At 37.4% G+C, this 26,462-nt stretch overlaps 1 protein-coding gene across 2 annotated transcripts in view; it reads right to left on the bottom strand.

Moving 5' to 3' along the window:
* Positions 1 to 26,462, bottom strand: part of ARHGAP10 (Rho GTPase activating protein 10) — a 138,609-nt gene that overhangs the window by 47,712 nt on the left and 64,435 nt on the right. For both annotated transcript variants that reach the window (XR_010439900.1, XM_064711238.1), the window contains exons 8-18: positions 25,268 to 25,397; positions 23,881 to 23,987; positions 22,160 to 22,254; positions 19,364 to 19,445; positions 18,293 to 18,335; positions 16,920 to 16,985; positions 10,591 to 10,665; positions 5,573 to 5,660; positions 4,323 to 4,381; positions 1,705 to 1,810; positions 923 to 1,082 (exon numbers count right to left, since the gene is read on the bottom strand). Coding sequence is in view for 1 of the 2 variants with exons in the window: in XM_064711238.1 (XP_064567308.1) it covers positions 923 to 1,082; positions 1,705 to 1,810; positions 4,323 to 4,381; positions 5,573 to 5,660; positions 10,591 to 10,665; positions 16,920 to 16,985; positions 18,293 to 18,335; positions 19,364 to 19,445; positions 22,160 to 22,254; positions 23,881 to 23,987; positions 25,268 to 25,397 (1,011 nt within the window). In the remaining variant the exon portion in view is untranslated. The remainder of the gene's footprint in view (positions 1 to 922; positions 1,083 to 1,704; positions 1,811 to 4,322; positions 4,382 to 5,572; positions 5,661 to 10,590; positions 10,666 to 16,919; positions 16,986 to 18,292; positions 18,336 to 19,363; positions 19,446 to 22,159; positions 22,255 to 23,880; positions 23,988 to 25,267; positions 25,398 to 26,462) is intronic.

Below are 26,462 nucleotides of genomic sequence, written 5' to 3'. Positions count from 1 at the left end.
ACTTGACTTAAATAGCCAATTTCAACACTGTTAACCTTTAAAGGAAATAACAATTTCAGTGCTCCAAGTACTTAAGAAAGGAGAGAGGAAAAAGCACATCTTGGGATTTTTCCAAAGCACTTTTTTTTTTTTTTGACAGTAAGAATTAGGAAGATGCTGTCCATCTCTCAGTACAAAGTACCTTAAACATCCAGTTAGAGAAGTCAACTTAGACACATGGGACTCCCAAAGGAGTACCTAAATAAGGAGACAAGTAAATTACTTTCTCACTATTTTTATTTTTAATTTCAGATCCCAGATTACATGCAGTGATATCCTGGACAGTACCTTGTACATGTGAAGCACTCTAGTAACTGGCAACTTTAGTAACAGCAGCAACAACAATTTCTATTTTCAGTACTACCTAAAATACAAAGGCTTAAAATAACACACATTCTGCTGAAAACAAAGGAAGTGTTAATACCTGGCTCTCTCATAATGCTTTTTACACATAAAATTGAGAGTACAGTAAAGTCTTCTCTTTTACACTCTGAGGTAAAATGAAAACATAAAACAACGAATTCAGACCCTGGTCAAAGTACTTGATAGAAGAGCCAGAAACTGAACACAGGCTCTTTTCTCATTTTGTATCACTTTTGCTCAGAAAAAAAGCAAATGCAAAATTCACAATGCAAATCTACTGGTGTACTACGCACACAGAAGCACTACCGCTGCCATGAAACATGCATTCTGAAATGTCAGTTCAGCTATCAACAGGAATGATTACCAAGGATAAATAACCAAAAGCATACTATGTATAGAGAATATTCTTTAGAATTAAACTGTTAGTTTAACGGCATGCCTAATTCCATGCTTAACCCCAATAAGGCTAGCAGATTGTTTCAGACCATGCTCAGAAATGTGAAAATGTAGCAAAACGTACCTTCTCGTGATTTTCTATCAGGATTTCAACGACAATATTCTGAAACTTCAGGTCCATGATGGCTGCTACAGTTTCCTCCTGTGGCCTCATTAAGGTTGGTCCAAATACTACCCCTAGGTTTGCCACAGTCATTAGATTCTTCTTGGCATGTTTTGAAACACTTTTTGAAAAGAATTGAAGGAAAAAACAGGAAATGGGTTATGAAAAATTTCCATTACTGCTGGAAACGGCAGTCTGTGAATGAAAACACTGCATTTCCTTAATCTATGTTTTAGAAGTGTGTTTTGTGCAAAGTTTCTTCAAATAAAGTCTTACTAAACTCTGGAAAACTGAAAAGCCATTCTTCCAGTGGCAACTTAAAAACAAAACCAGTCTCTTACTGAACTTAAATATATAAAATACGCTTAGCCTTGGACCAGGGCAAGTGTGAAACCAACTTAAATTTGCTAACAGATCTCCACTATTCCCTCTGCCAGAATTTGCGAAAAGAAAGTATAACATTCCCTTTCTCACTTCAATCAAACCCTCAGCTGCTGGCAGGACTGCTAAAGTAAATACTTCTATGGCTTCATTAACGTCTTAGATTTCTGCCTTTCCCGCCAAAATATGCACAGCGTGAGTCAAATGTCTCGTCTGCCTTTGCACGTTTGGTTCTTGGGGCTGAGGATGACAGCATCAAAATGGGCTTCAGCTCCAGCCACACTTCACTAAAGCCCTTTGTAGCTAAAGAAAGGTAAAGACAAGAATTCTGACAAGGTAGGAAAGCAGGTCATAGCACTCACTTTGCTAAATGTTTCACCAGAATTTCCAGCATCTCTTTGTTCTTTTCTGGGAGTTTGTGGACCAAGAAGTGAACAGCATTGACTCGAGATTCTGGACTCCCACTTTCTATGGGATACAGAAATAAATATCTCAAAAAAAAAATTAAAATAAGATCCACAGAAACACAAACCTTCTCCCACCCCTGCATGGAAACATACTGCACACACTTTACCACTTATGTGTCTCCAAACATAGCAACACTGAACATATGTGCTTGTTTTCACAAGTAATATTGTTCTTGAATTATCATCTTATTTACTTATTTTGAGAACTTGTCTTTCAATCCACCTGCAAAAGGATGCCTTTGTTCATCTATTTTTAAAGTCTGACAGATGCAGTTATTGTTTTGCTGCATTGCATCCATGTGCTTAGAAATACACTGCAAAGTGAGCAGCGATGGTACTGGGTGCCCCAGAGAGGAGCTGTACTGCCTTCCACTTTAGCATCATTAACTGATTGTCCTCATGATTAGAACTCAGTTTTGTTGGTACTGTGCAAATGCAATGACACTGCATTTAGGCAACCTTGCATTGGAAACTGCAAGCAGATCCAAATTCTTAGAAAACCTAATGACCTCTGAAGACACAGAAGAATAAACATGCAAAAAAACCTACAGAGAATACTATGACAAAGGTTCTGAATAACCATGGAATCTCTAGTACAGTACAGAAATATAGATAAGCAAATAGCTTTTATGTTTGTCTGCTGCATGTCAAATTGAATAATTTTGGCCCCTACAAGTTTCATTGTACACAGATGAAAACAAGAACCTGTAAAAGATGAAAATAAACCATCTTCCTACTTCAAGTTGCATTAAATCATAAAATTACATCTCTGTAGTGGTTATAATGAGAGGAATGGAAGCATTTTTATTGCCTATAATAATACTTACTAGAAAGTGCAGGATGAGGAAAATTTATACATTATTCTGAATGCAAAAAATTTTGACATGAGGACCACTGATCAGATCCCATTTTTCTCTAAGGCAACTGTGTCTGCTAAGTGTATTGTCTATAAAATACCACAATTTCTTTGGATTCATCTGTGCATAATGCTTCCGATTTTTTTTTCTTTGCATATTGTTGTAGATTTTAGGGCTGTATTTTATTCTTTTGCAATGAATACCCCTGCACAGATTGCAAGAAAAAAGGCTACCAAAAAGCAAAATGTTTAATTTCTAGTGAGCTACTCAAAATTCTCATGGAAAAAATAGGTCTTCTTTAAAATGAGACTATTTTGTGTATATGTGAGATCACAAATTCTAATTAAAGAATGGCTAAACAATTTAATTACAAGATACAGTCGAAGTTCATATAATTTCAATCTATACTGATATGCATAAAGAGAACAGAATTGAAGGAAAACCTTTTAATTTTGGCACCTCCTCCAATGGTTTCAGGGAAAAGGATACTCCATGCTATTTCCAGTGTTGGTTTTTTATAGCCAACATAGGAAACAACACTGACTACCTATTTTTGAGCATACTGTAACTCAGATCTGCAATGTTGACCAAATTTCTCTCCCCAGAAGCAACTCCTTTACTAAGCTGTTTACTACTTATGAACACTGTACTGTCTCAAACATGTAACTTAAAATGAATTCCTTTACTGAAAGAGACTATAATATAAAGAAAAATAAAGTGAGGAAACTGCTGGCAAAACTTCAGAAGTAGAGAAATTATTTTAACACTTTCCAATACAAACATGAAGACTCACCACATAGGTAAGGATGTCAACTTTTGTTTAAGCATTAGCCTGCTAGCATGTGCTTTGGCAACAAATTTCCTGAGCTAATTCTCATTTTGAATTAAGGACCAGAAGAAAACACATTCTGCAGTCCTTGAAAGTTATTATAGCAATCTGAAGATGATAAAGCAATTGTCTCAAAGTTTATTTTAATTTTGCTTTCCACAGTTTGCCAGACGTGCTACAGGCTGGAAAGAAAATCAGCTAAATATCTCTTTGATACTTTGCCAAAAATTTTCTTACACAGTTTCCCTCTATCCTCTTCCAAAAAAATTCTGTGCACACTAGATACCATACAACTGAGCTACAAATGCTGTTGTGTCTTCTCCAAGTCTGTATTTGAACTGCCACAGTGTAATCTGGCCTGCTCTTTCCTTTCTTCTAATGCATGAGGAACATTCAAGCCAGCCTATACACAGAGCTAGCAAGGCACTGAAAACAAGGGTCAGGCAGCTCTGCTTTGAGGACTCCAGTGAGCTCAAATGAATGTACTTTCCTTTGCTAAGCTTCATACTCTTTATAAATGTAAGGCAAAAACAAAAATCACAGATTAAGTAGATGCTTATCATTATGCAATTAAGATAATAAGAATAAATGTTTACACTGGCTATCCGAAAGTTTTTCCATAAAAGTAAAAACTGTGCTAGGCAGTCATATTATATGTGACACACACTGGAACTAAATACGGATTAAAACATATTCTTAAATCATTTATTAATTCTTGTTCCTGTATTTTTACTGGGATGAAGCATTTTTCTGGAATTGCATTTGCAGAGTGCTCCTGAGGTCACAACAGCACAACATTTCTATTTAAACTACAGTCATGTATTTACTGGCAGGAACGATGAATTCTCCATGCAACTCGTATGTCATCAGTGGCTCTGGAAGGCTTCTGCAAAACAAGGGTGATATAATAAATTTAACTGTATTTTCTTCTAGTTGCATTTACTCTAATCAGGAAGCCTTTTTAACATTCAGTAGCATAACCCTCCTACTGAAAGCAACCATTGTTACAAAGGAACTTGAATTCAGTGATTTCTAGAACAAAAGGAAAAATTGGTATTATCAGGAAAATAAGCCTAAATGCATCCATTCACCTTCCATGAGCTGAAGTGATGCCTCTATCATAAGATACCTTTCCAGTTTCAAATCAAGATTGTACACAAATATTATGCAATTCATTCTTTATTGTCATTCTTAGCATTTGAAAAGTGCTAAGTTAATGCCTTACTGGAAAGACACCAAGGTCTTAACAACAACCACCACCACCAGAGTTAAAACCATTTATTATATTGACTTTACTGATGCTCATGAAATATTGCATATCTGAGTAAACACTCAGATTGGAAATACTGTAGGGGAGAAATACTTTATTGTGTACACTTATGCTTTTTTTTAATACTTTTCTATACTATATAGAGTTGTATCCTTAAGATACTTCCACAGCACTCATTGATAGTGGTGGTAATAATATTTTACTTATTAAAAATAGTAGATTAAAAGTACAGTGTGTTACACTAGAGATGCACAAAAGTGTGACATTTTATGTTCTTAGGCAATTTAGTACAATAGCTTTATTAGGAATTGGCAAAGCCATTTGAATAGCAAACCTATTTTAAATTCTAATTTAAAAATTTTGACACTCAAAATATTATTATTATTCCACACAGAACATCAGAGCACGGGTCAGAAGGAAAAGAGGAAAATATTAAAAATTGTGCAGCCTTCTCCCTTTTCATTTCACCACACAAACACAAAAAGGAAACAAATTTTAACAATCTTAGCCAACCTTCAGCAATGATTCTCAGCAAGTTAAATAACACTTCTGGTTTCTGAACCATCAGTGAAACACTTCTGTTTCTAACACCAAAGTGTTTGGGGGCTAGTCTCATATGAACATGAGTATTAGTGCTGATGAAGAATTTTGCTTCCCCCAAAACAAATAACAAACATGGTATTTGTACAAAATGAGCTCCTATTCCAAAACATACCAAACCAACTAGTGCAGCTTAACATACAGCATAGGAGAACTAAATTAATAACTTATAATCTAAAATACCAAATTAACAAGAGACAGCCTTACCGCAGATACTGCTTCATAGCACTAGTAATTGTTTTCACTTCCCAGTCTACAGAGTTTTCCAGGTCAACTTCATAGCAGGTTTTTGAATCTAGAAAATAACCAGAAAGAGAAAAGAAACATGAAAAAAGGGAATTCTAAATCAGTATGAGTTACATGAACAGCCACACACTGACTTTCAATACTACGTGTTTGCTCACATGAGCACAGAAGCAACGTCCTTTTTATTATTATTCAGTGATATGAAGAAGACCAAATATCCAAATCTGTTTGTAAATTCCATGTTCATATTTTTTATTTAAACTATTTACTTTTTTTTTTTTTTTTTTTTAATGAGGGATTAAAAACCACCCTCATGTAAAAAGATCTCTATAGCAATTGAAATTTTCACACCTCTAATTAAACAGATAGACGTTCACAAACACAGAAAGATGCACAAAAACAGTTTAGGGAAAAAAGAAGAAGAATTTATCTTTTACTTTTTTCTTTCTTATTTAAAGTGATAAATTGTTTCCACAGTTTTTCTTGCAAACTGTTGATGAGAACGGGTAAAGTGCAGCATGACCCTCTGCATTGTGTGGGAATTTTTTAAGAGCTGCTTCCAAAGTAGGAAAAGGAGTCTTTGCTGAATGTTTGCCTTACTTGATCAGTTTTAGCCACTGCACAAGAAATACTTGTTTGTTTGACCATTTGTCAGGACCACAGAGCTCCCACCTTCCCCCAGGTTAGTTGGGAGAGCCTTTGAACAAGACAGACCAAACCAAAAGGTTTGTCTGATTGGCCCATCAGGTTGAAGACTTTGACAGATCAAAAACAACACAGCACACCGGAACATCTTGCAATCAAAAAAAACCCTTTTGGTCTCAAAACAGGAAGCCATAGCTAGCTGACACAAGAGAGGACATGTATATAGCCACCTTAGCCCTGTGCGTTTGCTGATTTCCTGTGATTATTTACTGCCACATGTTTCTGTCCGTCACTGCAGTGGCTGATGCAGATTACGTGTGGACCCATTCATACAATTCAGAATTCATTTGTTACTTGGCTTGTCAGACAAATGACAGACACATTTAAAAAATCAAATTAGGATCCCTGATTAAAGGTGCAGTTCTTTTACCAGGACGAAATAATTTTGTTCTAAAAGCTGTGCCAAGCAATTATTTCTGTAACTGAATATTCTCCCTCATTATATATTATTTAAATCTCATTTTAAAATACAGGTCAGATAACATTTTCTAGCAAACTGTTACTAGCCAACCACCACCCAAAATACTCAGGATTGTCTCAAATTTAAGGTTCTTTTTTTCTTTTTTTTTTCATTTTAGCCTGCTAGTTGTTTCCATGTTCAAATTCTCTTTTTCAAGAAGAAAATTTGTCTCCTGAATTAATTAAAAAAAAAACTGCCATCACATCAGAAGCTACAAAATCTATGGGGGTTTTGTTACTAAATCACTATGTAATATCCAGTTTTAAAATAGCTGCTTCATAATCATCAACCTCCTTTACATTCAAAGTATGCACTCTGTTCATTGAAATTTGTTGATGAATTTTGGGAGGAAAACAACAGGCATCTGAATTCCAAAGCAAGCCTCTTAAAATAAAAAATAGAAAGTATTGTTGAAACATTTCATTATCTCTGGAAGAAAAAAAAAAAAAGAAAAAGCCCTGCTACAAACCCCTGGTTTGATTGTAGAAGCCATTAAGATTTAAGGACATTTTCTTCATTTTTGGTTTGGCATTTGCTTTACATTGCTCTGTGCCCTTCCACCCAATAAATTTCAGTATTCCTGCTCCATTCTCCTCCTCTACTTCAAACATCCATTTTAAGTAAGAACTGGAACTTGAACCAGATTTCAAGAAATTATTAGTCTAGCTTTTTTCATGCTACTTGTTCATGTAACAGCCACAGTGCACTCAAGGGCAACTTTATGCCTGTAAAACTAACTGTGCATGTTTAAGGAACAGCTTTTGACAGATCAGCTCTAAATTTTATGCAAATCTTCCTGACAATAAGGGATCCAGAGCTTATAAAAACTGTCCAGTTCATTAAGTTGGTTAGGAGGAGACACTCTTTGCTTTCATATGCAATATGCCCACTGTAGATGTGCATGTATACTGTCATCTACTGTACAGAAATTAACAAGGAATTCCAAGCCATTGTTTTGAAACCTGCTAGTTCTGGGAAGGCAGAAGTACCTGAAAGCTTCCTGCTACATGTGATATCTGGTATTTTTCACACCAGACAGCATCAGAAATCAAACCTGAACTCATCAGCAGAAACTGCAAGTGCTCAGCAGCCCCTTCCCACAGGCAATGGTCCACGTGAAAGCTGATCCATGCAGTGGCTTGTACAAAATCTATGGAACAGCGTGTAGGGAATGAGGCACCTCAGATCTGTAACACCAATCATCGATGGAACAGGAGTTGGGCCCTGATGCACTTCCAGAACTGAGACTCCTGACAACTCACACTGCAGTGCTTGGAACACATCTCCACAACATTGGAAGTTCTAGCTTTCTATCCCTGTTTACAGTGAGGTATGTGGTTAATTTAACATTTTCCCTTAAAAGGTAGAAAAGTGTTTTCCTCACCAGATGCCTCCCTTTAAATTTAAACAAGATCATTGCTGCAAAATAGCACAGTACCAGTTACAGGTATCTTCATGGACTAAGTTAATTGTGAAATTATTTTTTTTCTAAATAGAATTATGTATTTGATTGCTAAGCCTTATTTTGCAGAGACTTAGCTCCACTAGATTTTTGCATTACAGCTGAAAATCTATGCATTCATAGTACTAGAGAAAAGCATATGTTGGTCTTCTCATACTCTTTTAACTCTCAGTCTACTTTCCAAAATTCTACAGAAAATAATCTGAAAAAGAGACAAAACTACTGAAAAGAAAAAAAAAATTACATCCCTGGTTACCATTTGGAAGACTTTTTCACATAAGGCCTTTCCAACTGTGAACTTCATGGTCAGTGATTGGTAGCTTAAAATACTTTGAAATCTTATCAAACATTTTAAAATACAAAAAGTTAATATGAGTTTTTTATGATTCTGAAAAATCTTTCATATAAAAGGGTATCTAAGAGTATGTCCAGAGACAAAGGATTAAAGATTAATCAGTCATTTTAAATTCTCTGTACCACTGTATATCAAAAAAGAACCCTCTTTGTTCTGGTCTGAGGACAGATAGATAAAGAGCAGAGATAGAATCACTTTCAACAAATCATCAGAAAAGAGCACCTGCTTGCACCCTAACTTTTCTCTGTTCAGTATTTTGCCTCATCTTGATACCACTGTATTCTTCCTTTGTCAAATAAATATATGAAACTTGGGAATGACAAAAAATGTTCCTGATTCTAAAAAGTAACTAAAAGCAGATGCTGGAATCCCCAGCAAACTCTTCCAGCTGCTACTGAGCCACTGGCAACCTGAGTCTATTTAATTTGGATACCAATAATGGCAGCAAGGAAAATCTGCCTGCCAGACCTGCACACCCAAGCTAAGCCAGCAAGAACAAAACTGAAAAGCATCTTCTGATACCAAACACATTTCATCAAAACTCTCTGAGTGACAGCACGTCATTCTTCCCATGGTCAATGGCTAAAGATGGTTATTGCTTACTGAGGCTAACCCCAACACAGATAAACAACTATGAAAATCTGTTATAGATCAGTCATTTTTATTAATCCCAGTTTGCATTTCCAAAAAGAGCCTTTTTTCTGTAATACTTTAAAGGTTTACTAATGGAGTACTTCAGGGTGCTGTTAATATTGATTAAAGTAAGACATCATAAATTAATATTTAGCAAGGTCATTATGACAGATTGATATGACATGCAGGTCCTCAAGTCTCAAGATGTCTTATCATTTCTGAGGAGACAGGCTGTTTGAAAAAATAAAGGAAGGAAAAGAAAAAGTCTTACAGGTGGCACTGAACTGACAGCAGCATATAATATAAAAGCGCTTTGTCATTCACATAATGTCTGGGGTAATGAAATGAATTCACTTTCTGGCTTCCTTCAGTTTGCAGTGCCAAAGAACACTGTGTTATCAGCACAGATGGAGCATGCATGGTTCTGGAGAAGAGCCTGGTGCAAACTGCAAACAAGCTTCTTTGCATACCAATGAATCCCTGAGAATCAGACCTTTGCTGTCAAGTGACAGGTTTGGAAGCTCTATAAAAATGAACTAATCCCAGTGGTCTTGTCTGACTGCATGTACTGTCAGTGCTCAGGACAAGAAATGGGGGAACATGGCACATTCTGCAGTCATGGCTACTACTTTGGTGAGAGATGAGGGACTTCATCCAGGTGCCATATTCATATTTCTCTCTTTTTCCCAATCCCCAGGGACAGCAGAGTGGCAAGAGAACTCCAGCCACTGGAATTAAAGATGCATCAAAATTTCCAGAAAGAAAAGGGAGAAAAAATTTTCTGCAAATTATTTTAGCTAACTGGGTATAAAAGAGCCTAAGATGTTTAAGTTTACAAAACCAAATCCTTTCTCCATCTGTCTCCTGCCTCGACACACAGTTATTATTAATACATATATCATATCCCTCCTCTTTAACCAAATAGCTCTCTAACAGTAGGCTTAAACTAACTGTCTTATTTTGCACAGTGATCAACTACAGATACATGGGCGTGTACACTGGTACATTCCAGACATGGGAGAAGGAAGGTGGAAACTTCAAACAATGAAGCAACCAGCTTCAAACATCCCTGACTTTGGTATTTTGAATTTTCTGATCAGATCCTTCAACTTAGGCTGCTTTAACCCACTTCCATCAACCTTGCACAAAGCACAATCTTTGCTCCTACATATGTCCCATAGCAGTTCTTAATTTGTTCATTCCAACTAATCCAGGTCTTTTTGAAGTAGGGAAACTTACAATGACATGGTGATTATTTGCATGGACTAGAGCAAACTACTGGAAGGTGCTTTAAAAACTAAATATTGACAGTAAAACAACATGAAATAAAATATTGAAAAAATAGTTGTAAAATAGAGGCATACCCATCAACAAACTCAGAAGTCTCTGGACCTTTGAACTCACCCCCACAACTCTGTACAATCCTTGGTCATTTATACCTATTATGTAAAAACAAAACAAAAAAAAATCATGAGATCAACCACAGTCAAATTTAGCATTAAAATTTTTGCCTCAGGCAAGAAATTATCTTCAAAGACAGAGAGATTACATAGTATTAACAGTTCCAAGAACAACATTATAAATGAAGAATCCTTTTGTTACTCTCTTTTTAAGGTAAGTTCATGTTATATTTTGATAAAGATTTCATGTACCTCAATTCCACTTCCGAAACTGAGAGAAGAAGCAAACAGGGACAAAGCTTTACTTGAAAATAAATAAATAAACCACTGACTAATTTCAAATCTTTTAAATTGCACTTTGGGTACATCAACAGCCACATTCTCATAATGTAGGAACTGAACACACAATGCTAAATTAAGATTTCTTCAATAACTTTAACATTTCTCTCCCCCCCCTCCAATGTGCAGTGACTTAAACACTTTGCATGAAGAAAAACCTAAGCCTATTCCCAGTCCTCAAAATCAGCACTTTTTCAAGTTTATAAATGCTTTCCATTTAAGATACAAGGCCTCATTCCAACTCACTGTGGTCCACATAGGAGTTACATCCAGAAGCACCACCAAAAGCTACTGAACAGTTTTTCTTGGAATGAACAGAGGAGCCATAACCAACACAGTATTTTCAGTCCCCTACTCCCATTCTGTATGGACACTGGACCACTTTCCTGGCATTCTCTGTGCCCTTCCATCATCTCACATACATTCACTTCTCTATCCCTTTTCTCCTCCTGCTTTTGCTTTCCATTACATTACTCAGTTTTATCCCCAGGGAAGTAAAATTGTGAATATAAATTGGAAAAAAAAAAAAAAAAAAAGAGAGGAAGAGAAGAGGCAGGGAAGAAAAAGGGCAAAATAAGGTAGTCTATATCTGCTGCATTGTTTCAGAGCCTAGACAGTGGGAGGTAAAATACTACAGTACACAGATGTTTGAGAGGCCTCATAATAAGCAGCCATCTACAAACACAATCTACCTTCATAATCACACTGGCCTGGAAGAGTAGAAATGTCACAAAATCGCTGTGTTTCTACTCCAAGGAAATCTTTTCAAATAACAGATTATGTGGTATTCTTATTCAAAATATCCTTCAACAAAGGAAGAATTGTGGAGAATTCCCAGCTTCAATACCAAGCTGTTCCAACAGAGAGAAGGAAAATTAAAACCAGTCATATGAGAAAAAGTTTCTTCCCAAATAAATATTAGATGAAGTATGTAAAAATCATTAGCCTTTTAATGAATTACTGTCAGACAGAGCCATAATACACAGCAATAATTCTCAATATGGTAGAGAGAACTTGGCATTTTCTACCTCCTCCTCCTCCTGCCTAGCCTTGCTGCATCTTTTCTCTCTTCTCTGACGCCTTCCTCTTCCTCACACAGTCCGCAGCCTCCTTGGCCATCCCAGATTGCTGAGCCTGCTGAAGTCCTCCCTGCCAGCACTGCTCCTTCCCCTGTCCCAGGGCTGCAGCTGCTCCTTCCCTTGCTTGCCCCACCTGGGTAAAACTGGCCCTTGTCCCTCCCCAGGATGCAGGCACTGCTGGAATGGTGCTGAGCCTTGAGACAGATGCCAGGTTCAGAGCTGGCTCAAATTACCAGAATAAGCCAGATCTCCTTTATTTTATCTGTGCTCATCCAAACACACAACTCAGGAGTATGCTCGCAGTTCAGCTCTGCACAAAAGAGTGAACTGAATAAAACCAAAACAGCTATGGGGCCACAACACTGTTTTTCTCAAAATAGGAAGTTACCAACACAACCAAGTAAGTTTTCCAATGATCCCTAGAACAAGTATGATAGCATGCTATGCACCACTTGGAGACACTAAAAAAAACCTCAACAACATAGTCCTTGATACACTCCAAACAAGAATGCACAACAAATCTGTCCTGAGAGCAGCAAATAGTTTCACTTCAAACTTCTAAGAGGTGTCCAGGAAAATTATTGTACCAAACTAACACCAAGCTTTGCCAAAATGCATCAAACTTGTTTTATACAATGTCTTCTACTACTTTCAGTACCACAGAACAAGCCTTCTGCATCATATGCAAGATAAAAAAAGCTGAAGAAATACTGTCACACTCAGCTTTTGCTCATCTCAGAAGTTGATTTGTGATTTCCTGTGGTTCTGACATTAAAACTGGGGGGAACCAACTGCACTGACCCCAAACATACCTTTACAGGCTTAGAAATAATCAAGGTGAAACCATAAAACCTATTCCTCAGTAAAACAGAAATGATAATGCAGAAGTCTCTGGAAAATGGCAGTATTGAAACTATGACAATCCTCCAGCAATAATCATGAGCCTATGATAGAGATTATCAGATCATTGATCAGTTTCAAATTCATCAACCTGAAAAAAACATAGCTAATTGCTAGCAGACATCAAGGAGTGCAAAGAGGCATTAATATTTCAACATACTTTGAGATGATACCTTTAACCATACTTTCAAATGATGTTTTATTTAAAATATATAAATCTGGTTTGAAACAGTCCTACTTCTGATTTAATCTGCACATTTCAGATCTTCAGCACATCCAACACTGATAATGCTTGGCATTTACAGAACACAATTGACAGGATGACTCACTGCAAGGAACAGCTCCCCACTGCCTGAAATGCTGAAGGGTTCAGACGCTGTGTCTGCCGGCTCAACCACTATTGGCAACCTGGAACGGTAAAGCCCCGCAGCACAACTTCCTTCATATTTACATTATCTCAAGATGTTTGGCTGCCTGATACAGAATTTGGCACAGGGACACAGCTTGTGAGGCATGCTTAGAAATATAAGGTATTGAAAGCAAGACAGTAATTTATCCTATTGTAAGCAAGGTACAGAGTAGGCAAGTTTATTTTGTGACTGGCATTGTACATGAGGCTGACACAGACTTGCAATATAGCTGCAAATACAAATTTTTATACCAAAATCCATGGCACAGAAACAGCCATACAAGTGACACTCTAAATTCAAGGTAATGACAGACGGTTTTATGTCACTTGCAAAGGTTTTCTACTCCCTCTTCACCATGTACTTTCTGCCTGAGGAGCAGCCAGCCTGGTCATGCAGCTCAATGCTGCCATCTCTCTCTGCAGCTCAGATTGGCAGCTCCACCAGTACTAAGCTCAAGACAAATACTGCTCTAGCAAACTTTACCCATCACATCCCCTCAGAAGGTACAACCAGCTACTTGCACACAAAAACATGCACAGAGCCTTTACTAGTGGAGCACGCAGCTCTTTGATGTTTCTATAAACACCTAGCCAGTTTTATCATTCTCAGAAGAGAATAATAAATGAAATACTCCAAAGAGAATCCCAAAACGCTCTCTCCAAGACAAAACACAGATGCACATCCAACCAGCACGGTGCTCAGTATGTGAGAGATGGGATGCATATCCTGATGCCTCAGCATGTCCTACGAGAGCATAGCCAATCTCTTGTAAGGCAATGCTGAATCAGAAGCTCACGTGCATTTTAACCAAGACACTGATTTTTGTGCTTCTATTCATTCAGAGCAAATAATTCCCTTCTTGGCTTTATAAAAGGGAACATAACTGAGAAAAAAAATGATCCAGCCATTGACAAGTTTATGTTCAATATCTCCGTTATGCTCTTCTCTCTCTGAATACCAGACTACTTCTGCTGTGACATGACAAGACTATTCTCAGTTTCCACCCACACTAGACTGTCCTCTCTTCCCACCCACGCCAACCTCACACCCATTATGATTAAAAGAGATAAAACCATGGCACACAAGCACAGTCTCTGAAGAAGCATCTGTCCTGTTTTCTCCTGCTGAATATAACTTGCTTTTGATGCGTTATCATTAAAGTAAAATAACCAAGTAAAGATGGTTTTCAAGGAAAAGTACAGGTAGAAAATTCTGCCACTTGAGAGATGGATTTTCTTCACCATACAACCATGTGTCCAAACTCTTTTGAGACAAACAACTGAATGCTCTCCTGGCCCTCTGTTTGTTTAGCTCAGCAGACATCAGCTGAAGGTCCTTTAGAGTTTTTTTGCTTTGGAGTTGTTTACTTGTTTTGTTTTGTAAATACAGTTGATGTTAAGTTCAGAATCAGTAAACAGAAAATCATCAACGACTGCTTGAAACGTAATGGAAAAAGCAAGTGCGTTGAAACCAAACTAAGTAGATTGTTGAGTTCCTGGGAGGTAGCACCTTACCTAAATATATCCTTGGAACCCCAGGATGAGAAATATTAATTGAAAAGTGATTTATTTTCTTTCTTGAGTACTCTCTGAAACAAAATTAATAGACCCAAGTCTTTTTCATTGGTAATAACTACCATTCTACTGACTGCACACCTTACAGATTCTGTGCACAATAGGGCAGCAAAGGTGCCAAGTGTGCATAGACTTGGGGAACTTTAATTCTTCCCCAAGTATGTTTCAGGGGAGACCCCACTATGGGGAGAAATGCTGCTACCCCATGAAAGCTCATAATTTGTCTTGAACAAGAGAGTTACACAAATACTTTGCATCATCTTACATGCCTCTAAATCAAGGCATAAAGGACAGAGTGAACTTAAACCTCCATTCAGTTTAACCTATCCACCCACAGCCCTGAGGGGAAAAAAAAAGGCAACAAAAACCTTTTTTCCAAATAGTCATTTCATAAAGAAAGTGTTCACATTTTTTTCACAGTTGTGTTCTTGTTTCACTTTTTTTGTAGGGTATCAGAAAAAGAAAAAAATAATCAATCCACAAAGAAAACTATTTGAGCATAGTTATAAATAATAAATCAAAATATAGAAATATAGTATACTCCACACGGTTTATAGTAAGGAGAATTCATGATGTATTGTAAGGTAGCCTGTAACTGTACTATAGGCCAAAATTAGCCTTTTATTACATGAGCACATGTCACCCTTCTTATTAAATCTGCTTCATTTACTGTAAAGAAAAGATCCAGACTACACTGAGACAGGGTTTTGCAGTGAAGACAACTTATCTGTAGGATGCCAGCTTTATCTGCAATGTTTCCCAGCTCAAATATTCAGATTGTAAATGCCAGTAACTAAAATTTTAAAGTGATGAGACAGGCAAACTTATCTGAAAAAATATTCAAAAGAACAGAATGAACAAATATAACACCAGATAGAGTATGGCCTAATCTGGAATAACATCTTTAATGCATCAGACAGGACTGATACAAAAAGGTCTAAGAGAAAAAGGACTTCAGATATCTCTTGCTGTTTAAATGCAAAACTTTAAGTTTTGCTGCTTGTGTTCCTAATAATATTGTATAGTAAGTGTATGCATGGAAAACACTGTTTTTCAGTAAGATGCTGCACTGACAGCAAGCATGAACCTGCTCTTCTGTTCATCTTATTTAAGCTGGACTGTGATACACAAAGATGCAAGTATTCTGCCCTGTGCAATGCCAGACCTCCAGAAAAATAAAAAGATCCAGTTTGCAAAAAATTCTGTCCTTCCTTTGGGAGTAACAGGGAAGGTCAACAATTTAGGAGAAAACAAAAATGCACACAGAGAAATTATAACATCCCTTTTAAAAAACTGAGAAACATACTGTAACCTCACCTACTTTCAGGCCTTCCCCTCTTTTTTTAAAAACCACCACCAAACAAGCTGTTTCTCGACACAATGCCATGTACAATGCAGTGAGCCTCAGCATGGCTGGTCAGCACACGCTTCAGCAGAGCCTCTCCAAAATCAATCCCAAATACCTCTTGAATACTGTCTGCACACCGACCTCTCCTCCATCTCCAATTCTGGAAGTACAATGAGTATATGTAACAATAAATCCTGACAGCATCTTTGTCCCTGGGGTGAAACTAACTCCATGAAAAGTACTTCAACACTTTTTGTTAATCACCTGCCTGCTCAGCTCCTCTTCTTCTGCCTTAAGAGACTGAACAGAAATGAAACACTGAAATAAATTACTTTGTTTGAACAGCAAAGCAAAGGTGCAGGCAATGCCTACAAAACACAACAGGTTTCTCTCAGCTTTTGTGCACAAAAACTGGCTCCCTTTGTCAAGAGAAGTGCCATTCCCCTCTTGTGAGCACTTCTGGCAAACACATTTCTTGAAAGAAAGCCATGCATAAAAGGACAGACTCTTGTCTTGGTCGGTGTAATCAGTGAAAGGTCTTCCATGGTAAAGTCTTTTCTAGAGATCTACAGGAGGCTTTACCACCTTCTTCAGCAGACCATCTGCTTCACCCTCTTCACAAACAGGTTGGGTTGATCATTACCTCGTGTTTCAACAGCACTGATGCACTTTTTGATGATGGTGAACCCTATCTTATCCAACTGTGCACCTACAAAAGAAACAATAAAAAGTGTTGAACAGTTTAAAAGCACCATTACAATTATGTCTTCCACTGAAAATAAGGCTGGACTTAATCATAAAGCTTGTACTCTTGAGGAAAAACTATAAATATTCTGAAACTGGAAGAATACATCACTTTTTATAGAGAAATTCTGCTTTTCTCCTTCACGAGCCTGCCTAGCTGAAGGAAAGGCTTGTTCTGGTGATAGTGGCTACAGTGAATCTGTTCACAGCAGCATCCTTTGAAGAATGGGATCTCTGATTAGTTACACATGTTGGCAGATGCAAGATGGAATTTAACAGTACTTACTGCAACATCGACAACATCTGAGAGAGTTCACCAAATGGGACAAGGAAGTACTTATGATGAAAAAACATAATTATCAACAGCAGGGCTTTTACTGAGTCCTACCCTCAGCCAAAGAAATTCCCACACTAAAGATACAGGACACATGTATATCATTTCACAGCAGTTAATGATCTGACTACATGAAAGCAGATGCATGAACAGGACAACAGCTGAGCTCCAGCATTCCTTTGTTGTTCCTATCTTACTCTTTTTCTTCACATCAAAACTTCATTTAAAAGCTTATGTTGCAAAACTGCCCTTCCCCCAAACATCTGGCCTTCTTGCTCCTGGGGACCTGGTCTTGTACCATGAAAAGACAAATCTGAGGAAAAATTTCTATTAATAACACCAGGATCCAGCTTGAATCAGCAATTCAAAGGTTTTAAAAAAGCAAGCATAAATTGCCTCATAATCAAAGAAGGATACCTGTTTTCACTCTTACACTTCACCAACAGAAGCAAGCTAATGTTATGTAAAGAAAGCCATCTTTTCTACTTCCATATTTTGGTTTATATTTTAAATGCAAAAATTCAGCTTTTTTGCTGATCTTTATCTTCAGCTGCAGCTGCTTTTAAAACCATACCTTCACATTCTAACAGAAATGTACACGCAATCTGGATTAAGAAATTGTGATGCATTTACATACAAATTCACACTTGAATCAATTTCAGGTATGAAGCAAATTGGCAAACCAATCAGACTGTTTCTCCAGCTTATGTCCAGTCCTATACAATATGTACTGAGTTAGTATGAAAACCTATTCATTAAAAAATTAATTAATTGCTTGTAATTACAAAAATTACAAGTAATATTCAAAACTCAAGATTTAAAAGCAAAATAATTAAGGGGAAAAAGTTCCAAAGGGGAAAAAAAACCCAAATTACCTTTGTCTTTCTCAATTTTAAAATATTAACAAAATCAGCCTTAATGCTAATTCAAATACTTACTTCCCTCTCGCTTTGCATTCGCTTTATTCAAGTTGATGAGAAGCTAACACAAAAAGAGTAAAAAAGACAAATTATTTTAAAGATTTTCATGAAACCAGAAAAAGAAGATACTCTCAATCTCAATGCTCAGTAGGCACAAATACAGCTGATTACAGCCAGAGCACAGCACCGCCAGCAGCTCTAACAGCAGGGCCAGAGGTCTGCACCCCCTCAGAACAGATACAGCCCCTGAACTGGCTGTAGCCAGATTACTGGGATCTATGGGCTCCATGTTCCTATGTTTCTCTGCAGGGTAAATTCCCATAGTTTCAAGGTCTTTTAAATTATTAAGAATGTCATGATTCCTGGGACTTATGTTCCAGTTTGGGTTTCCCAAAAGTTTCCAACTTACTGGGGAGTCCAGCTCAGCCAACCTGTCATGACAGTAAACACCTCAGCAAATGAAACCAGATCAGTGTAACAATGAGGTCAATCAAACAACTCCTGGGGCAGACACGAGACTGTGTCTTTGCCTAGAAAACCCCATCATTCCTGGCCCACAAGACCAATATATTCATCATTGTAAGAATAAACAGTGTGTTTCAATTCAACATTTCAGACATCTTTCCTGATGAGAGGCAGAAATTAAGCAAATTCATGTGCAACCTTAGTCTTATTAACAAGAACTTTTTGATCTGGTCGTAAAGAATAAAATAATAACACCATGTAACCCACTCATGCTAGTTTTGCCACTGGAATGCAGCATGTCAGCATAAGACTAAGTGAACATGCTTATACTAGACATTTTCTACAACACCAACATTATCATTGGGATGGGAAACCATTTATAAAAATTGATGCTGTCATTACAATGAAAAATTCTCATATCAGCATTAGCAGTTATCTACACTGAGCTTTACCAAACTACTCATCTCTCCTGAGTTTTATTTCACTTTTATCCTTTATTCATTGAATCTATCATTTTGCAAACTACATAATGCCAGTTTATTAAAGTAGAAATGGGATCAGAAAGCAGAGGGTGAGAGAATTCCCCACTACACTATAATAGAATATTTTAAAAATTATGCTTACAGCTTCTTTTCCATCCAAGGCTTCCATCCACAGCTTCCTGTCTTCCTCGGAAAATGCCTGCATGGTCACAGGAACTCCAGGCCTGCAAATGTACCAACAACATAAGGTAACTGCATTCATCAACAAGTAAAAATTGGTTTTCAAATTCTATTTCCAACTACAAGCAAAATTCCACTGTCCTAAAAGCCAGGGTTCATTTTCTTTTGCTTAATAACTGAACACTGCTGATCTTGAAAATAAAAGGTATAGAAGTGACACATGCAGTAAGAAATAGGGGAAACAGGAGGAAAAGGAAAATTAATGTAATCTGCAAACTATTTCAAATAGCTCATTGTTGATCACCTGCTGATTCCAACACTTGCTGGAGTTACTGAATTTTGTGAATTATAAATAAACTTGGACTCGCACTGTTGTGAGATGAAAAATGGGATTTGTTAACTCAATATATGATCTTCATCTTTAAAGTAGCAACAATGACCATAGTTTGCAACCACTCAGTTCTTTTCACTAAATTACAGTTCTCAAGGTATCAGAGTATCTGCCTAGAAGCAATACATCAAACTCAACATGTGCTGCATGAAATATCATTTATTTGTCTTCAAAATAAAGTCAAAGGAAACAAAACCTCCTCTCATTGTCCTATACTGGAAAAAAATTAAATCTAGGTAGTATTTTAGAAGGATAATGCTCTTTATTAATAAAATAACTTTTTCCTATCCTAGAAGACCTCTGCTCTCGCCTTAAGATTTAAATTTCCCTACATTTGCTTCAAGTCACCTTCAAGTAAACATGATGGAGAGTACTAGAAACAGAAAAAAAGTATTACTTCCCAGAGATTTAACCAGAGCCTTAGCACCCTGAGGGCCATAAATATCAGAATTTAAAGAAAATACAGCCATCTCAGCATTCCTTTTGAAAGAAAAATATGCAAATTTTAAGCAAGCTCGAAGTTATGCTTAAGTAACACACAAGGCTGAATGTTTGCTACTTAAAAGTCTTCCCTAAAATTTTACAACCTTTTCTCCTTCCAAAGCACAGTACTGTAGAAAACCCCATGCCAGCTGTCAATCCCTGTGCTATTTTTTAACTTGGACAGGCTGAGGGATAAGTGTGCCCTGAACTGATACCAACGAAACAAGCTAATGGCCTGCAGCACAGAACTAATCTCCATGGGAACATCTCAGTACTACACACATATATTAGTAAAAGAAAAATGTCTGATATCAAGGTCACAGCAGATCAAATTGTGTCTATTATATCAAGACAGAAAGAGGAACTAGATTGTTCCCCTTTTTACCAGAGAAGAGAATGAAAAAGTGTTTTGCAGGATCAAGGAAACCCTGCTCTCCATCCATCTCTGTATAAACTCCAGATACCTCACTGAGCAGATGACACACAGAGGGGGACAGACTGACATTTCTCACACTACTTTTTAGCAGTTTTATCAGACTCAGTTTGAAATCTGTTATCCCTACTGACCAATCAATACACTGACTCAAGAGGAGCTGATGTCTGGAGAGCAAATCTTTACTTCCTTTCATACTGTTGGGACACCGCATTAGAATAGATAAACCACATCCTTCTCAACTCAAACATGAAAGTTCAAACCATGCTGTAGAGTGACAAAAAACATCACCTGAGCTGTAAATGAGCATCTTCTCATCTGCCATGTGGGCTAGAAGTTTTCTGATGCAGTGGGAGTTTCACATCCCTTTACAATTGCTTGTTGTAGGAATGAACATGCCTCTAGCCAGTCTGACTGGTCACACAAGCTCAGCATAGATTCTGATTAAAGTTTGATCACATAATCACAAACATATCTGCAGACCATGAGCAATCACAGGACGGGGGGCCTGAGAGCATTGGCCCCGCTGCTTTTGAAGTGAAAAACACTAAGAATCTGATATTAAAAAAAAACCAAAAGCCCACAAAACTTGAAGACCTACTATATTATAAGTTAGCATGTGGTTAATTGGTGTAAGGAAGGAGCAAACATATAGATTAAAAGGAGTTTAGAGGGGGTGGATGAAAAAACTCAGCAACAATTCCCTAACTTGTATCTAACATTTAATTCCAGATACAATCCATTTCTGCACCAAAGGAATGCAGCATTAACATGGCCTAATTTATTTGGAATACCTTAGGAAGTTGGATATACCCTCACCTTCATAAATGAAGGAAGACTAGAACACTACTGAAAGACAATGTTTATCAAATTTTGAGGTCCTTTAGAGAAAAAGATTAGCAAGATTTTTCTATAGAAATAGAGCAACAAGTGATGCTTCAAAAAGACAGTGGCAACAATACTCAAGATGCAGTGGATAATTATACCAGGCACAAGAAGCCTCAAAATACCAATAACCTTATTTCAATCTGAAAATGCAGCATATCTCCTCAGCAACCCATGATTTTGGAACAGAGGAGTGTGATACAATGTGGTCATGACTATATAAATTATTACTGCAATCAGTCTTTCACTACAGCTCTATGTACTTCAATTTAAGCCAAGTTTCTTCACTGTGATAAGTCTTAATAGCTCCTCTTAACTCTGTGCTTTTCTTTAATGTGAGCTCAGGCAATGTCTACATTTCAGTTCAGTTCCTCTCTGCTTTTGCAACACACAAGTGAGGTAAAACCCAGTGAGCCATGGCAGTGCTTGCCTGCTCCTCCAGTGACCACTCCCATTGGAATTCTGACTGAGGATTGAAGAAAACAGAAGCAAAGACAACAGCAATTTTGCAGTACTTTTAATTACTACCTCAAAAGAGCTCTTCCTAGGCTGCTTCACAAGCTTACCTGTCTGAAGCTTCCAAGTCAAAACAGAATCGCCTGTCTATTGTATCTGCATTTCTTTTGGTACAATATGCGAGGACAAAGAGTTCCGCATCACCCTGTGAAAAGAAAGTTTTTATAAGCTCGACCCAGTTCTTGGAAGTTTTTATAAGCTCCAGCAAGCCAGCTGTACGAGGCAAGTAAGGTAAATTTATATTAAATGGCAAAAGCTATACTGAAAACTGACACATGCAAAAGAATTCACCCATGTTTGCTGTTCACTTTTCCACACAATAACATAAATTCTACGGTCATTTCTGGGACATAAATCTAAAAATATTGAGTCCATTTCAGCTGGTACTTTACAGAATGACTCAGTACCACAGTAAGTTAAACTAATAAAAATATTTTGCACTGGTTACAATATAAACATGCAAAGAGCCTTTTTCCATTTTATGTCAGCCACAGCGATTTCCATAGCAAAAGCTACACCAACTAGAATAAAGGAAGTGTTCTTTACTATCTGTAACATGTCTTACAGAATCAACTCTCTCATTGCTCGAAACCAACACCAGGATCTTATTTTACCCAGGAATCACAAACTCATCTGTGAATGCTGCATGAGTTGTACCAGATTAAATCAGGATTAACTGCACATTTTAATTATTTCTTGTCTTATTCAGCATCTCCAGACATAGAAGGCTGTCACTGAAGGAGTAACTGCAGGGATTTCCAAATGGGAGATCTTTTAATACAGCAGAAATGGCTTCATAGGTGTTTTAGAAAGCTGAATGCTCAGTCACACATACTATATACTATACTAACTAAAATGGCTTATTACAACCACAGCAAATTAGGATAAAAAATTCATAGAAGTACTGAAGTGATTAAGGAAACCAAATATCACTAATTTTCAGTACATCAGGTTTTCCAAAGCTTTTGAAAGATTCTTCCAAATTCAATATATTCGTAAATAGACAAAGTCCTCAAAATTATGAAAGTCATCTCTCCTCTGCTGAAACTAATAGGATATAATAACTTGATAAAATTCCAACAACATGATCTCCTAACCAAATGTGAAGGCAGGGCAGGGTGCTGCATTTACAGGCATATTGACACAAGCCTTAGTTTCCAGATTCAGATATCATTTTTCTTTGCGACAAAATGCATTTTATCAATACATTCATTTTATGTGTCATATTTAAAGGTAATAAATTCCCAACTATTTCAGTAGTTTAGCCACTTAAACAAAGTCTTGGGTCTTGAATATTTCAGATGCTTTTAAAGATAGGTGAAATCACATTCAGTTTTCAGTACAAACTATATTCCTATCCACTTTTCTATTTCCACTTGAAGTATTTAAATCTCCAAAAGAAAACTCTGAGTAATTTAATAAAGAAATTTCTAGGTCTGTTATATTTTCCTGATTTATATTTTAGAAAGTTAAGGACCTCATAAACAAGATTCTAAACAGTGAAACATTCCATGGTATCTGTGCCAGGTCCTCTTCTCTCCTAAAAGGATGCAACTGAAAAGTCTGGAGAATTCTATTAATAACTTAATAGAAGGTTAATGTCCACTACTTTAGGTTAATGTCCTTTAATGGCAAACTGAATTGCATAAGGAAAGATGAAAAAAAGGGGCAAGGAGGGTAGAGGGGAAAAGTACTTGACAAATCTTATCTGACACATTCTCTGATCTTAATACAGGACAAGTGTAAGAGTAGAATACGTAAATATACGTACAAGTTTCCCTCCTGATCTGTGTTCAAATGGGATCATGGAAAACTTCTTTGTCTCTTTCCTGTACATGCAATAGTGTTTCACCCAACTGGAACCAAAGGGAGCAGGCCCTACATAACAGAAAAGCAAAAAATAGTATTCACTTTTTCCAGTTTCTGCTTTCTGCTTTCTAAAATGATATTTAAGAGCCCTAGTTAATTCCCACTAATGCAGTATTTAAAGCAAAGGTACAAATTAACAATATTATACATCATACATCATACTAATGTTAACCACTGCTTATTATTCTAAAATGCAATGCATGTTGTGCTTCACTCTTATGCTTAATGACAAATGGAAAGAATTATTAATCTATCTTTCTCTCTCTACTACAGATAAAAGAATTTTTCCCTATACAGTAAATACCCCCTTGAGACTTTTAGAAGAACACAGAAAGCTAAATTTACACCTGGTAAGTTGAAGCTAAATAACCACAGATTACCACATCTCTGTTACAAGTTCTAAGCAATCTCATTATTAAGGTCTGATCACACCAGAACTCTCTCCTATTAATCAGTGCATACCCTAGACAGAAGACACTTCCTTTAGAGCCCCGCTTACTGCAAACAGTATTGCTGAGATTTGCATCATAATGCTAACTGTTCAAACTTGGATTCTGACCCTTTGTATCTCTGCACTTCTATTACTTAACTTCTCCTAGACAACTGATCTGCAAATAAATCTTTTCACTCTATAAGGGCAAACATCTCAAAAACATGATTTATGCAAAATGATTTAAAATAAATAATAAATTACAATAAATTGTCATTCCTTGAGCAACAAGAGCTCTGCATCTTGCTTGGCGTTTTTACTAGTGTGAGAAAGATTTATAATTGTTTGAAGTGTTGACAGGATATGATTTATGCAACATGCACCTTCACAGCAAGAATTTTAACACCAGCTACCTAACATATAGTCTGCTTTATTTGACCCTATCATCACAATTAGGTAATGAAAGTGTATCAATGAATCAAGGAAATGACACTCAATTTCATCATATTCAACAAGCCAAATTTTCAGAGGCTAACTTGACAACTCATCTTGCTGGCTGACAACAAATGCTTGACAGTTCTAGGGGGGGTCATTAGTGAGGAACTAAAAATAAGATGAAATCCATTCTTTGGTCAAACAAAACTTCCCTGAATTCAGACACTTTTACTAAAAACTGTCACATTTTCAGCTCAATATTCTTTGTATGAGCCAGAGTAACAATGCTGTTAAAAACTTTGAAAAATATACTTAGATGATTCTTTAATCAACAGTAAATTCTTTGCATTATCATGTTACCTGTAGAGGCAAGACTTGGCCATATGCCCAATATGGGCACTGCGGAATACAAACTACACCTTACTTTTTTCCTGTACGTAGAGGTAGCCTTCCATCGTGAAGTGATTTGCTCTTTTATGTTCCTGAGGATTTCTTCTGATCTTGTTCATGAGCTCCTCGACCTCTGACCTTGTGCCTTCAAAACGATTTCGCGTCTAAAACGAGACAGCAAAAACTCTTTGGTAAGGAGAGTGGAAGAAAGACTTTTCCTGGCTGATAGGAGTCATGTACTGGGCTTGCACAGCAAGGTTTTTGTGGTGGGGGGCTACAGAGAGGGCCTCTGTGAGAAGGTGACAGAAGCTTCCTCCCTGTCCCATGGAGCCAGTGCCAGACAGCTCCAAGACAGAGCAGCCACTGGCCAAGGCTGAGCCCATCAGTGACCATGGTAGAGCCTCTGGGATAACATATTTAAGAGGGAAGAACCACACAATGCCAAATGCAGCCAGGGAATCGAGCAAGAACATGTGAGAGGAACAGCTCTGCAGACACCAAGGCCAGTGTAGAAGGAGGGGCAGGAGATGCTCCAGATGCCAGAGCTGAGATTCCCCTAAAGTGCCTGTAGACAGTGGATAAGTTCAGGGAGGACTGTCTGAAGTGAGACAGACCACATGCTGGAGCAGGGGAAGAGTGTCAGGAGTTTTCCCCCTGAGGTGGAATTAGCAGTAGAGGCATCGTGTGCTGAACTGACCATAACCCTCATTCTCCCGCACCACTGGGGGAGAAGGGAGAGCTGATGGAAAGGTGAGTTTAAGATTTGGGGTTTATTTCTCATTACCCTACCCTAATGTGGTAATAAATTAAACTGAATTCTCCAAGTCAAGTCTGTTTTGCCTCTAATTGGTCTGTAGTTGGTTTCCCTGTCCTGTTCTTAATCCACAAACTCTCCAGCTAAGGAGGGCAATGATAGAACAGCTTTAGAGAGAACACAGATAGAGCAGCAAGCCTCTGGCATCCAGCCAGGGCCAACCCACCACAAATAACTACAAAAAGAGACAATGATCCAGGCCATTTTAGGACATTTAGTCTTAAAGCACAATTCCCATATATGTGTTCACTCTCCAAGTTTTCTGATATTCTTCAAAATCAATGTGGGATTTAGATATCAGCTGCTGTGACTGTGGAAAGCACACTAAGACTGCCAGAGTAGGTTTTGAAACAATCCACTGATCTGTTCAGAGAGAAGTGAAATACTGAGTGCAACATGAATTTGAATATTGAAA

Source organism: Zonotrichia leucophrys, chromosome 4 (genome assembly GCF_028769735.1).
Source record: "Zonotrichia leucophrys gambelii isolate GWCS_2022_RI chromosome 4, RI_Zleu_2.0, whole genome shotgun sequence".
NCBI classification, from domain to species: domain Eukaryota; kingdom Metazoa; phylum Chordata; class Aves; order Passeriformes; family Passerellidae; genus Zonotrichia; species Zonotrichia leucophrys.
The sequence above is the reverse complement of the archived record's forward strand: the minus strand, read 5'-3'. Positions and strand labels throughout refer to the sequence as shown.